The sequence below is a fragment of the Amblyomma americanum genome, chromosome 2, assembly GCF_052857255.1.
Source record: "Amblyomma americanum isolate KBUSLIRL-KWMA chromosome 2, ASM5285725v1, whole genome shotgun sequence".
NCBI classification, from domain to species: Eukaryota; Metazoa; Arthropoda; class Arachnida; order Ixodida; family Ixodidae; genus Amblyomma; species Amblyomma americanum.
Window position 1 is genome coordinate 136661810 of NC_135498.1, and position 13949 is coordinate 136675758.

Here is a 13949-nt window from a genome sequence, read left to right on the forward strand (position 1 = left end):
TGGAGAGCTGTGCAATAATTTTGACCACCTGGGGATCTTTACGGTTCACTGGCATCGCACAGCACACGCGCGCCTTGCTTCTTTACTGTACCAAGAAAAAGTAACAAAGCCTTATATGGCGGCACTAATGACGTTGGATCAGAGAACGATGCATACGCAATAATATAAATTAGAATCTGTTATTTATTCTGCTTTCACAACTTACGTGAGAAAATATTTTTTTCCGCAAAAATACTTCAGAAAAACCGTACTCGCTTAACTTTTCATTTCATTTCATTTTTATTTCCTTAAAGACCCCATGTGAGGGTTTTGCATAAGGGGTGGAGCTAACATGAGGAAGCAAAACATTTTTTCATGATGACAGGTGGGATATAATTTTTTCTAGGAAGGCTAATGCACAGGTGATGGGTGGAATTTCATGGGAAAGGTCCTTCCAGTCGCTTGCTGTTCGGAGGAAAAATTACTCTGAAAATATAGTCGTACGGGCACGGTGGCATAAAACTTTCAGCGGATGACCTATGCGGTGAGACATGAGTGATGGCGGTGCGCAGATGTGAAATAGGCACAGGCTAGAAATAGGGCGACGGAAGGAAAGACTATAATTGGGACTGTAGCTTGAGAGATGAAACACTAATATAGGATGAGTATGAGCGGAGGATGAAACGGGGGGCTCTGTTTTGCACGGCTTCTAATAAATCAATGAGGTAAGCATGCTGTGGATTCCAGATGGCGGATGCTTACTCAAGTTGTAATGATTTGTAAGCAAGTAGCTTTACAATTTTAAGGGCGTCGTGAAGATGACGTTTAGCAAAGCCTATTTTTTTATTCGCAGATGATATTAGATTTGTTACGCGCTCGCGCCATGATAAGTCATTACTGATAGTGATGCCGAGGTAAGTATAGGACGGGACAAGTGAGACAGGAGAATAAGAAATATTATAAGTGAATAAATTCGGGTTATGGCAACGATGGAAAGACATGAGCTTGCACTTATAGGGATTAATTATCATCAACCAGCCATTGCACAATGATTTAATGCAATTAAGATTGTTCTAGAGAAATTATTGATCAGCGGTAATAGTAATTGGGACATAAATAACAATCATCGGCGAACAGGCGGACATGACATTATATTTTGTGGCAGGTCGTTTACATAAATTAAGATAGGAGGGGACCAAGGACAGTTCCCTGAGGAACACGCGATGTTACCGGTAGACGGTTAGAGGAGTAGTTGTTAATAGTAACGGACAGTGAACGATGTGTGAGGAATTCTTTTAACCATGCAATAATTTCTCGATGCAAGTTTAGTCTGGAAAGTTCTACGAGGAGACGTTGATGAGGTATAAGGTACCTTATCGAATACTTTGGCAAAGTTTAAAAAGATGGCGACAGTTTGCAAGTTAGCATCAAGATTGGAATGAAGATCGTGATGAAAGATGGCAAGCAGTGTCAATTACCTAATTTTTTTTTCAACAAAATCAGTGATGGTCGCTTTTGGGGCCTGGGACGTTTTGCGTGGAATGACCCTTATATGAAAACACACCCTCTTCCAAGCAAGGCTACACAGCTTGGACCCTCATTCGTACTGCTAGAGCCGCGAAGGCGGCCGACTTACCCCAAATGCTGGCGTTCCGCTATATACGTACCGCCTTACCGGGTCCCTAGACTGGTGCCGATTGGGATCGCCATAAACTTCGGCCAGCCCTTTTGCCGCAGAAGGCACCGAAAGGTGGCAAACGAATCGGCAAGATTCGATGCACAAAGATGTTTGTCGAGTTGAAGCCTGGTACGTGTGAGCGATTCGTACCGACGACCTTTGGCACTCGAAACCGTCATGTGGGGCGTCCTTCGTAGGGCAGTGGTGGGCAAACCATTGGTCTCGGAGGGGAGTGGGTGGTAAAGTAGTAGTAGCAATTGGTTTTATTAAAATAATAATAAAATTTCGCTGTGGTTTAGCTCTGGTTAACCCTAGTTGAATTGCGAAAGCTTCGTTTCCTCGCCACGTCGTCTACGCAGCGTCCCATTTCGACGCTGTCGAGAAGTCAACCGGTATCTTCCGCAGTTTGAGTCACTCCAGGACGTAAGACGAGTTCTTCAAGCCACATCTTCGTTACGACGCTTCGCGAGTCATGCGGCGCGTTCTTCTGGTGCCTCTAGAGCGCGTTATATCTTCCTGGCTTCGTTGTCGTTGTTGTGTCTCTTTCGCGCTCTCCATAACTACTACGATGCACTTACTGATGTTGCTGAGGGGAAGAAGGAAAAGGGAAGTGCGCATGCCTGCCTACTGGCTGAAGCCGACCCACGCTCTCTCCCGCGTGCAGAAAGTACGAGGGAGTAAAGAATAGGAGAGTAAAGAACGAAAGAAAAGATGCGCCGCGCTAATATGCCCCGGGCCGATCCCAGTGCAATACTGGGCCGACCCGTGCCTGAGTGCTTCAAGCCAAGCACTCGGCCATATTCCAAAAGTAAGTTTAATATCTTAGGTCCAAGGACCCACTGCAGATATTAAATCAGGTATCAGATATCATGGTGGTAATACAATCACCCATGCCCCCCTTCAATACACTGAGGCGAAGCGCATATACATATATACCCCCGCAAGGCGACACCGCCTCTCCCTCTACCCCAGCGGAGCACATCTGGTGGAGCTAGCGGCGACAGCAGCGGCGTCGACGGCGGCGCCATCTGTTGGAGCTCGGCTGCGGTGTTGCTAGGCAACGGCGACTGAAGGGCGTTCGTCGGCCACCGTATGTCGCATACGGCTGCCTACATACGACATACGACGCGACGAACCGGAATGACTCGCTGGCTGGCGTATAGTAAAGCTTTCGCTTTAAAAGGAAGGACAAGATTTTGAAGTGAAAAGTTTCACTATGCTAGTCAACACCGCGCATCGCGTGAGTCGGATTTTGTCGGAGCACGAGTTACGTCACGCATGGCGCAGGCGGCGGCTGGTAAGTTATGCGCATGAGCGAAAACGAGTGATGTCACACGCCGGCAGGTGGTCGCTCGTCGCCGCTACCGAAGCGGTCGCCGCCGCCGACTCCGTCGCCTGACCTTTGGGTGCAGCCGCACGGTACGGCACATGTGCGTCATGTGCATGCGCAAAGAGGCTATATAATGCGCTTGCCAGAGAATAGGCGTGTGCACTCTATATGGAAGGGAAGGAGAGTGCGGCTGCTGCTAGACCACGCAGAAAAGCTGAGAAACTAAATTCGTCCGATCCAAAAGTACTCGCTTGGGAGTTGGCTGCACATGAGCGAAACCATAGAGACAGCCGCTTGCTACTACTCGGATCACCGGGCTGTCTTTATGGCTGTAGAGAAACGGCAAGACAGTGTGTCCAGCAATAATAAATAAAGAAGTTTAATACTGTCGCTTCTGTGTCTAACTCGAAAAAATATGCCATTGAGTAACCAAGTCTACGCCTACAGATAAACAAGGTATACAATATCAGCTAAGCTACGAAGCATAACAATGACGTCAAACCAAGCATAACTGAAGCTTTTCGCTTGTATATCCAGGCTTAACCAGAACTAAGCCACTGGCTAATTTTTTTTTTGCTATAGGCTCCGTACAGTCAAGTTTGGTCACGATCTTTGCGCCACCTAGCGCCGCTCCAGTGAGTCTGTGGGCCGGCTGAATGGAAGCACCGCCGCCGCGCTCCGTTGCACCGGCTGCACGCTTTCAGTCGCGTTGCAACGATGGCAAGCAGTAGTAGTGACGGTGGCCTCGGCAAAAAAAAATGCGAAAAGAAAAAGCAGTTGTCGGTATTGCTGCGTGAAGGATTGCCATAGCCGCGAAGGACAGTTTGGCATTAAGCTGTACAGATTTCCAGGTAGGCCGCACGAAAGAGATCGACGAAAGAACTGGATGACGGCAGTGCGGAGAATTAAGTAAGTAATTTCTCGCATTTAACACCAGTCTTAGCGTCTTTTGAACATAGTACGTTTAGCAGTTTCATACCGCGCGTGGTAATTTTAAATGTGAACGCCTCGCCGCGCTCCGGGGTGTGAAGTTTGCGGAAATTTTGTTCGAACCTCGTGCATATGTACCTACGTATACGTGTCATTCTCATCGCGGATATATCGCCGCACTTAACTTTCTATGGCGTTTGTCCGCGCTGCATTTCTTCGATTGTACTTCTTTAGTCGCGCCTACGTACAAACTTCCTCACATGTATGTACATACTGCACTTGCCTAGGAACGTTCGTACGGCGCACCGGGTTGGGTACGGAAGAAGTTATCGTGCATGCACATTCGCTAGGAGTGCGGTTTCCTCATGTGTCAAAGCTATTTTGGGCCCTGCAAATGGCGAAAAGTGTGGCAAACATGATAGAGCGTGCCGGTAGAACTTTTATGCGGTGTGCGCAGACCACTTCTCCGTAGTGTAAACAACTTGTGTTCTGGAAAATTGCAGACCAATTAGGGAAACATTATGCCTGTGTTGTCTGCCTCCGCCCTCTGTGGGTTGAGGATTTTGTGGTGTAAACTATGCTGTGTCGTCTTTTTCAGCCTGGCCGACGGTTCCGAGTGGGTGCCGAATGAGAGGACAAGAATATGCTCTAAGCATTCCGTCAACGGAGAGAAGAGTACGTTCGCATCGCATCCAGGGTACTACCCAACCATATTCCCGGATGTATACAGGGTCAGCCACGTCGATGCGACTAAGCAGCTTGCATGATATGAAAGGTATGAAATGTCTTTTAGCACTGTGAACCACCTATAAGAATTCAATATTTGAACTACTGTGTGCAATTCTAAGTTCAATTAGTCTGCAGAATTTGAATGCAGCTGGTAATTTTTATTATGTAACGTTCAGAAGAAGGACCACAAGGAGAATATGAATTTTCGAATGTTTCATATGCTTCAGGTTGCATAGGAGGAGGAGGGCTAGGGCATCGTCTGCCTCAGTAATGCCAAAGCAAGCATCTGCCACTATTAGCGAAAAAGACACGGCATCAAGCACTGAAGAAGACGCCTCTGAAACGGATCCCCTGAATCAAGAGCCATCCAACCTGGAGGTACTCTGCATGGCTGTTGACGCTGCACAAAAAGAGAAGGTAAGCAACCGGGATGGGCATGGAACAATGACGCTGCCATTCTTTATTTTGATGCAAAGCCGTCTCTGTGTACATGTTACATGCAGAGTTTAAGTGTGAAATTTCAGCAGTTTACGGCCAGCTCTCGTTACTGTGAATTAAAGTGTTTAACTTCTAATTTATGTATATGCATCTCACTGCAGTGCAGGTGACATAGCTGTCCAGTTTTATGACTGATACCTGTTATTTCTTTTCTACGCAGTCTTGCCAAACCGACGACACTGCAAGATGTTCCGGCACATTTTCGGTGTTCCTGTGTTCGGCACGAGGCAATGAGGCGTGCACTCAAGTCAACCACAAAATTGTTTGCGACGCGGAAGTACAGTGCAAGCCTTCAGTGGTTTCCCACCAGTCTGGTAGAGACAGCAGGACAGCTTGCTTCACAGGATACGACAGTGTCCAAGCATGTGCAGCTGCCATGAAGGATCTGTGCGGCGTGTCCCCCGACATATATGCCCTCCTGCTTAGCATAATGCCCCGTTCTGCTGAGCGAACATGTGATGGGCCAATAATCGATAGGCTTGTGCTGTTTTTGATGAAGCTTAAGCTTGGGATCACTTACTCATCTCTTGCAGTGCTTTTCTGCGTGTCCAGGAACACAGTCTCCCGTCATTTTAAGTGTGTTCTTAAAACACTTAGCATTGCCACGCAGAAGTGGATATATCGCCCTCCTGATCATGTCATTAGGCAGACAATGCCAAACTGCTTTAAAGTTCACTACCATGACTGCTCGATGATAATTGATTGTACAGAAGTCCATACAGAACAACCGTACACTGTACAGCAACAGCGTGTGCTGTATTCACATTACAAAGGAGGATATACTCTGAAATTCCTTGTTGGAATCACGCCATGTGGTGCAGTCTGCTTCTGTTCAAAGGCATACGGAGGTAGGTGTTCAGATTCCTTTATTACAGTGGATTCTGGGTTTCTAGACATAGTGCAACCAGGCGATGTTGTGATGGCCGATAAGGGGTTTCCGAGTATAAAGGCAGGCCTTGAAGAGGTACGGGCTGTATTAGTGATGCCCCCATTTTTTCAAGGTCAGGACCAATTTTCTGAAAGTGAGGTGCATGAGACGTACCAAATTGCACAGGTGCGAATTCATGTGGAAAGAAATATCCAGCGCATAAAGATGCTCAACGTCCTCAACACACGCATACCCACAGAGCTTATTGCAGTGATGAGCGACGTATTTCATGTCTGCTGCGTCTTGGCAAATCTCCAGCCGCCTATTATAAGCTCCGAACAGTGAGGTTTGAAGTGCTGCACCATCTACAATCAGCAGACCTACGCTATATTCTCATTTCCACACATCTTTTTATTCAAACGAAAGGTTAATCACCCTCTTGTGGACTTGACAAGGGCAGGGAGCAGCCACGTGAAGTAAAAGTCCTCCAGTGCTCGCACAGCTGAACATAGGAAGTCATCGTCTTTCTCTACAATGATGGTGATGTTTTGTTGTTCTGAGTAAGCAAAAAAAAAATTCATTGAGATTACACACATAGATTAACAGTTGTACCTGTGTGTAATATCGGTGACTTGCAAGGAGCGTCAATTTGCCATTCTTGTACTTAATGTACGGCACAAATGTAACCTCCTGCTCTACATCAATGATGTCACTGTTCCGTCTTGAAAACGGGCACTTTATCTCTAAAAGGAAAAAACACCCTTTGCCGTTTCAAAGAGCAAGTCAGGGCTTCCGCAAAGCCACGGCTGGGCTGTATGGACCACAAATCCAGTCTGGGAAAAGAAATATTTTTGTGAAGCAAATGAAAATAGAAAAAGTACTTTTCTGAAGCCTATGTCCCACAAGTACACAATTGATACAAATAATGCAAACGCAGACATAAAAGTGCAATGGTCATGTGCAAATATGAAAGCAATGTGGCTACCAAATGTGAAATCACAAATTTTTAAGTCAAGCAGGTTGTACACATGTAGCTTACCTCTAACACATCTGCACAAACTTTCTCCTCAAAGTTCTTGCGTGCCACTGACTCCATTTTCATGCCTGAAAAGTAACTTCCAGTCAGCCCAACGTGCGATGTTGTGATATTGGAAAACATACCATATGATGTGGCCTCAGAGCAAAACCGTCAACGATGTAGAATTGTCTTCAAGAGGTCTTGAGGAGGCTTCCTTGTTCAGAGTATCATGTGTGCTTGCGAACAAATTATTCTTAATCTTCTTTCTCTGTGCCACCTGTTAAAAATTTTAACAGGATAATTAGGAGATACGTTACATTGCAACTCTCCAAGGTGACATATGAACAAGGAGGTGAAGCACCTTCCTGTGATTATTAGCCTGCCCCTTTGTCAGTGCACATAGGTGCAGAGCACTTAAGCATTTAATGTTCTTGGCGTAGTACGCTGCCACTTCTGCTGGCATTTCTTCTTCGTAGTCCTTTTTTAATTAATATTTTTGGAAACTTTGCTGTTACCATTAAAGAGTGCAGAGCCTTTTTTTGGTTCTTGCAAAAGACTGCTGAGGTTTTCTATTTCTTCTTCAAGTAATACTTTATCTATGATATCTTACAAGACTGTCTTGCATGCACTTTCATCATTTTCATTTTGTGCTTTCAAAATTCCAGACATTGGACATTGAATGTCAGGGAAGTGCTTTATCAGATAGCTTGGGTCCAACGGTTTGGGAGGCTCTCAACCACCAACATGTGGGTTCTTGTTAGCTGAAAGAAAATATGCAGGTGCATTAGCTGAAATAAAGCTGGGGCATGCTTTGTGGAAACAGACTGAAAAGCACAAGATTTATTGTCTTCTACAACTGCGTAACAAACAATAAGTTTCTTAACTAATGCCGAAATGCCGGGCAATACATAATAAAAATAGGTACATTTAACTTCCATTACTTCAGCAGTGAAATGCAATGCTTACCACCAAAAAGTTCTTCGACGTTTTATCGTCCACACGGGCCTTTTTCGCTGGTCTTCCCCACCTCTGCCTCTCAGATGTGCAGGAGATGTCGTCGTGCATGTTGACATGCAGCCCGACAGCCGCGCAATGTTTGCAAGACCCTGCAGCGCCGCACCTGCAACTGCAAAGTCCAGCTTGCAGTTCGCGGTCATTCTTGTTTATCTGCGGTGAACACAATGTAAATGCAACAGTTGACACAAACTATGACCGCCAAACTCGCCACCCAACAACAAGAGAACGTTCGCACGTAATGCCCGCATATTATGATTAATTACGTTCCCACCGCGCAATACCTTTACAAACCCTCCTAAGAGACTTGAAAAACTCCACTATGTAATGCAATCATATTCCTGAGAAGCGACGTTGCTTATTCGTGCACATGATAATGTCGCTGAAACCAGCCTAACGGAGATTTGAAAAGCAGTTCGCGAATCCACATGCTACGAACGATGCAAAACGTGCACCGCCGACAGCGGGGTCCGTATTCAGCAGTGGCTGTTGCCACGTTAAATATGCCACAACTTTACTCACGTGCAAAGAAACGTCGTAAACTTGGTTCCCTTGTTGAGAGCGGCACTTCGCCCGCACGTTCACGCCGTCAACTTCCGTCACAGAGGAAACGTGTCCAGTGTCGTACAACTTCTTCCCGCTCGTCAGAGAGGCGGGATGAAAATATTCTTCTGTACCCTTAATGGGCCTAAACCCTGCTAAAACCACCTGGGACATAGCAGAGGATTGTGCCGACCGTAGATGCAACACGAAAGCGGACGCTGGCCGTGCACGCGAAGGCGAAAAGAGCAAGTGGGCAGCTTGCGCCCTGCCGCCCCCGCCGGCTCAGTAAGGCGGAATCTGCCACGGCGGCGCTGAGCGCGGCGCTGCTCCGTAGCGCCCTCTGACCAGTGTACGGAGCCTATACCCGGCGTCTGCCATCGATACTGAAGCACCTGAGCTGGTGCAGCCGAAATAAAGGAAAGCAGGCAGAATGAAGAAATGAAATTAAATATGTGAGCTGACAGAAAGGGAGGTAAGGGGGAGAGGTAATATATGGACAATATTTCCGTTTCCCCAGCTCAGGTGGTGGTAGTGGTTTTTTTATTAAAATAATAGTAAAAAGGAAGGAAAAGGTTTTTGCAATCCCCGGCATCTTCCATCGATACTGAAGCAACTGAGCTGAGGCAACGGAAATAAATGATAGCATAATAATAATAATGATAATAATAATAATAATAATAATAATAATATAAAATAATAATAATAATAATAATAATAATAATAATAATAATAATAATAATAATAATAATAATAATAATAATAATAATAATAATAATAATAATGATAATAATAATAATAATAATAATAATAATAATAATAATAATAATAATAATAATAATAATAATTGGTTCTGGGGGGAAGGAAATGGCGCAGTATCTGCCTCATATATCGTTGGACACCTGAACCGCACCGTAATGGAATGGTAAAGGAGGGAGTGAAAGAAGAAAGGAAGAGAGAGGTGCCGTAGTGGAGGGCTCCGGAATAATTTCGACCACCTGGGGATCTTTAACGTGCACTGACATCGCACAGCACACGGGCGCCTTAGCGTTTCTCTTCCATAAAAATGCAGCCGCCGCGGTCGGGTTCGAACCCGGGAACTCAGGATCAGTAGTCTTTTTTGGAAAGTAAATGGCGCAGTATCGGTCTCATATATCGTTGGAACCCTGAACCGCGCCGTAAGGGAAGGGATAAAGGAGGGAGTGAAAGAAGAACGGAAGAGGTGCCGTAGTGGAGGGCTCCGGAATAATTTCGACCACCTGGGGATCTTTACCGTGCACTGACATCGCACAGCACACGGGCCCCTTAGCGTTTTGCCTTCATAAAAACGCAGCAGCCGTGGCGTGGTTCGAACCCGGGAACTCCGGATCAGTAGTCGAGCACCGTAACCACTGAGCCACAGCGGCGGTTAAAGGATAGCAGGCAGAATGAAGAAATGCGAAAATTGCGAAAATTGGTTTGTGGGGAAAGTAAATGGCGCAGTATTCGTCTCACATATCGGCGGACACCTGAACCGCGGCGCCCTGCAACGGAAGGAATTAAGGATGGATTAAAATAAGAAATCACGAGAGAGGTGCCGTAGTGGAGGCCTCCGAAATAAATTCGACCACCTGGGGATCTTTAGCGTGCACTGACATCGCACAGCACACTGGCGCCTTAGTGTTTCGCCTCCATCAAAATATAATATATATAATTGGTTTTTGGGAAAAGGAAATAGCGCAGTATCTGTGTCATATATCGTTGGACACCTGAACCGCGCCGTAAGGGAAGAGATAAAGGAGGGAGTGAAAGAAGAAAGTAACAAAGAGGTGCCGTAGTGGAGGGCTCCGGAATAATTTCGACCACCTGGGGATCTTTAACGTGCACTGACATCGCACAGCACACGGGCGCCTTAGCGTTTTTCCACAAAAACGCAGCCGACACGGTCGGGTTCGAACCCGGGAACTCCGGATCAGTAGCCGAGCACCTTAACCACTCAGACACGGCGGCGGGTCCATCAAAACACGGAAAAACGAAATTAAAATTGGGTTTCGGGGAAAGGAAATGGAGCAGCATCTGTATCACATATCGGCGGACACCTGAGCCGCATCGTGATGAAACGGCTAAAGGCTGAAGTGAAAGAAGAAAGGGAGAGCTGCCTTAGAGGAGGGCTCCCGTATAATTTCGACCACCTGGGGATCTTTAACGTGCACTGACATCACACAGCACACGACCGCCTTGGCGTTTCGCCTCCATCGAAACGCTTCCGCCACGGTCGGGTTAGAAACAGCTTTTATTAGGCGAAAAAAAGCTTCCAGGGTGGTCCCATACTGGTCCAGGAGTCCACGGGCTCCCGCTTCACATAAAGCCCGATCCACCAGCCATTTCTGGCCGGCGGGCTGAGCGGCCTGTAAAGCAGCCTCCCAGGAAGAATGAGTGGGATTGGGGATGGGGGCACTGCCTGTGGGGAAGGACATTCCCAAAGGTAGAATAAAAGTGTGGATCTGGGCACGCCACTGGTGTTACAATAACGAGTAAAGGTGGGGTTAAAGCATGTGAGACGGTAGGCTGAAATAAAGCCGCCCGTCTGCATTTGTCGCTATATGGGGGCGGATAAGGGCGAAAAGCTACTTAGGGGTGGTGGTAATATCATGCGGCTGAGTTTGTCGAATGTGGTGATTTGATGATAGGGATAAAGGACCGATGGGGCCTCTTGCGCAGGGTTTGGTGCTTGATCGTGAGGGGTCTGGGAGGAGAGTTCTCGGGCCAGCGCATGAACGCGCTCATAACCGGGGATCGAGGCATGCCCAGGGATCCACGACAGAGTAACCGTTCGGTCGAGAGAGCTGGCTGTGGCAAGAATATGGTGTGTGGCCGGCGTCGCCACGCCCTTTATGCAGCCGCGGTATGCGGCATGGGAATCTGTGCAAATTTCAATTAAGTTTTTGTTGCGAAAGGTACACTACGCCAGCCAGGCAGCAAGCTCCGCTCGTCGCGTGATCGCACATCAGCCGTATGCCGTGGCGTTGTCTAGCAACGCCGCAGCCGCGCTCCAACAGATGTCGCACCGTCGACGCCGCTGCCGTCGCCGCTCTCTCCACCAGATATGCTCCGCTGGTGTGGAGGGACAGGAGGTGTCGCCTCTCGAGGTGTATATATATATATATATATATATATATATATATATATATATATATATATATATATATATATATATATATATATATATATATATATATATATGCGCTTCGCCTCAGTTCATTCTAGTTGTTATGGAGGGCGCGAAATGCAGGCAACAAGGAAAGAACGAAGCGAGGAAGAGACAACGGGCTGAAGAGACAGCAGAAGAATGCTTCGCATGACTCGAGTGTGAGTGAGTGAATAAACTTTATTGCTCTAATAAAGGAGTCTTGCTGCTTGCCCGAAGATTGCCGATGTCTTCCAGGCTGAGCGTGGTTGGCGCCTCTAGTCCAAGGCACCACTGTCCCTGGCCATCCGGCATGCGTGGCTTACTAGGTCTCTTTGGACCTTGAGATGGCCGCAGGTTAGCCGGTCCTCCCAATGCTCCGAATTTGGCTCTTTGTTACCTCGGAAAGCTGCGTTGTGTATGCATTCCCATGTTATATGATACAGCTTTGGGGTTTCCCCGCACCACGGACATGTATTTCTACACTGCTCCGGATGCATCTTATTTAGAATGTGAAGGTTGTGGAAGGCTCCTGTTTGGAGTATTTTCCAACATGTCGCTTCATATTGTGTTAGCAGAGGATGTGACTGGTGATATTTGCGTCTTCTGCATTTGATGAGGTTGAGGATAGCTGCGTACGTGAGCTCCACCGTTATTTCCGGGCCGTCCGAGGCGTTTGATGCACCAGCTCGGATAGTAAGCTCGCGAGCTAGCTTGTCCGCCTTCAGATTGCCTTCGACTCCGGCGTGCCCCGGTACCCAGTAGATCCTATGTTGGATCGAGAAGTGTCCGAACGAATATGCGGCTAGAAGTGCCACGTCCCGGGTGACTCTTCAACTGCCGAAGAGAATTGTTTGAGTTCTCGAGAGCGTCGGAGTGAGACGCTGCGTAGACGACCTACCGAGGAAACGAAGCTTTCGCAATTCAACTAAGGCTAACCAGAGCTAAACCACAGCAAATGTTTGTCAATGGTGGACTGGGTCAGCGCAAATGCGATGGCGGCTCCTTCCGCCTCTGCAGGTTAATTAGTTTGGATAGTGACGGCGGTCCCCACTGCGCCGTTCTCATAGGCTGCGACTGCCGTGAAGAATCCTACTTAAGTTTTTTCTGTCGCCTCGACATGAAGGATATTGGAATGGTTGCTGTATGTTTTGGTGTAAAAGCTCGCTCGAGCCTGCCACCTACTTTGATGGAGGCTAGCGCGTTAGGGGCTTCTGATATAAGTGATCCTGCGTGCGGAGAGAAATCATGTAAGGTGTAGGACTTGTTGGGGTAGGAATGGGTGGATTAAGACGGAGCGGTCGGCGTAGGCATTTTCCTGTTTCCGTGCGACTCAGGCGGACAAATTGGTTGGTGCGTTGAGCCTCTATAATTCGATCACGGTATTGTGAGTACCAGTCGCCAGGAGACGTTTCGTGCTAACCGTCCGAGGAAGGCGTAGAGCGGAGGTGACAGCCGTCCGTATTAGGATGTATGCCTGTTGTTTTTGGCGCTGTGTGAGTATGTGGTATGGGATGTGGTATGTAATGCGGCTAATGATAAAATTGAGGGTCTCGCGATCAGAGAGGCTATGATTGCGTGCTGTCACGCGCTTGATTAGTGCAGCCACTTGTTTGGTCTGTCTTTTCAAGAGCTGAGGGGTGGCGGTTGCATCGATTGTATTGTTAAAGTGAAGGCTGAAAATCATCACCTGAGATACAGTGGGCAATGGATTCCCGTTCATGTGCAGTTCAATGGGGGGGGGGGGGGTCACTGGGGGCGGGTTTCAGCATCAAGAGTTTCGATTTATTTGGAGAGCAACGGAGGCCTGTGTTGGCTAATTGGGTGGTGGTGATGTCTATGGCAGATTGGAGGATATCCCGGGCTGTTCCAATGGATTCTCCCGTTGTCCCTAGGGTTATATCATCTGCGCATATGATTGTGTGGAGCACTGGGATAGCAGCAAGGGCCTTTGGCAGGGGCGCTAGGGCAAAGTTAAAAAGTAAAGGTGATAAGATCGCCCCTTGGGGAGTTCCCCGCCTAAGCAGGCGGAAAGGCTGGAAGGCGACATCCCCAAGGCGGAGTTCTGCCAGGCGACCCTGAAGGAATTCCCGAACAAATTTCTATATGCAGGAGCCGCAGCTGGTGGTGGCTAATGTCGTCATAATATGGCCATGGCTTATTGTGTCAAAAGCCTTATGAATATTCAGGGCCAGTATG

General features: G+C 47.4%; 1 protein-coding gene across 1 annotated transcript in view; it reads left to right on the top strand.

Annotated features, from left to right (window-relative positions):
• Positions 1-6357, top strand: part of LOC144120082 (uncharacterized) — a 107062-nt gene extending 100705 nt beyond the window's left edge. Inside the window, exons 2-3 of the mRNA XM_077652546.1 lie at positions 4516-4648; positions 5305-6357. Coding sequence (XP_077508672.1) covers positions 4516-4648; positions 5305-6357 — 1186 coding nt within the window. The remainder of the gene's footprint in view (positions 1-4515; positions 4649-5304) is intronic.
• Positions 6358-13949: the final 7592 nt, after the last annotated feature.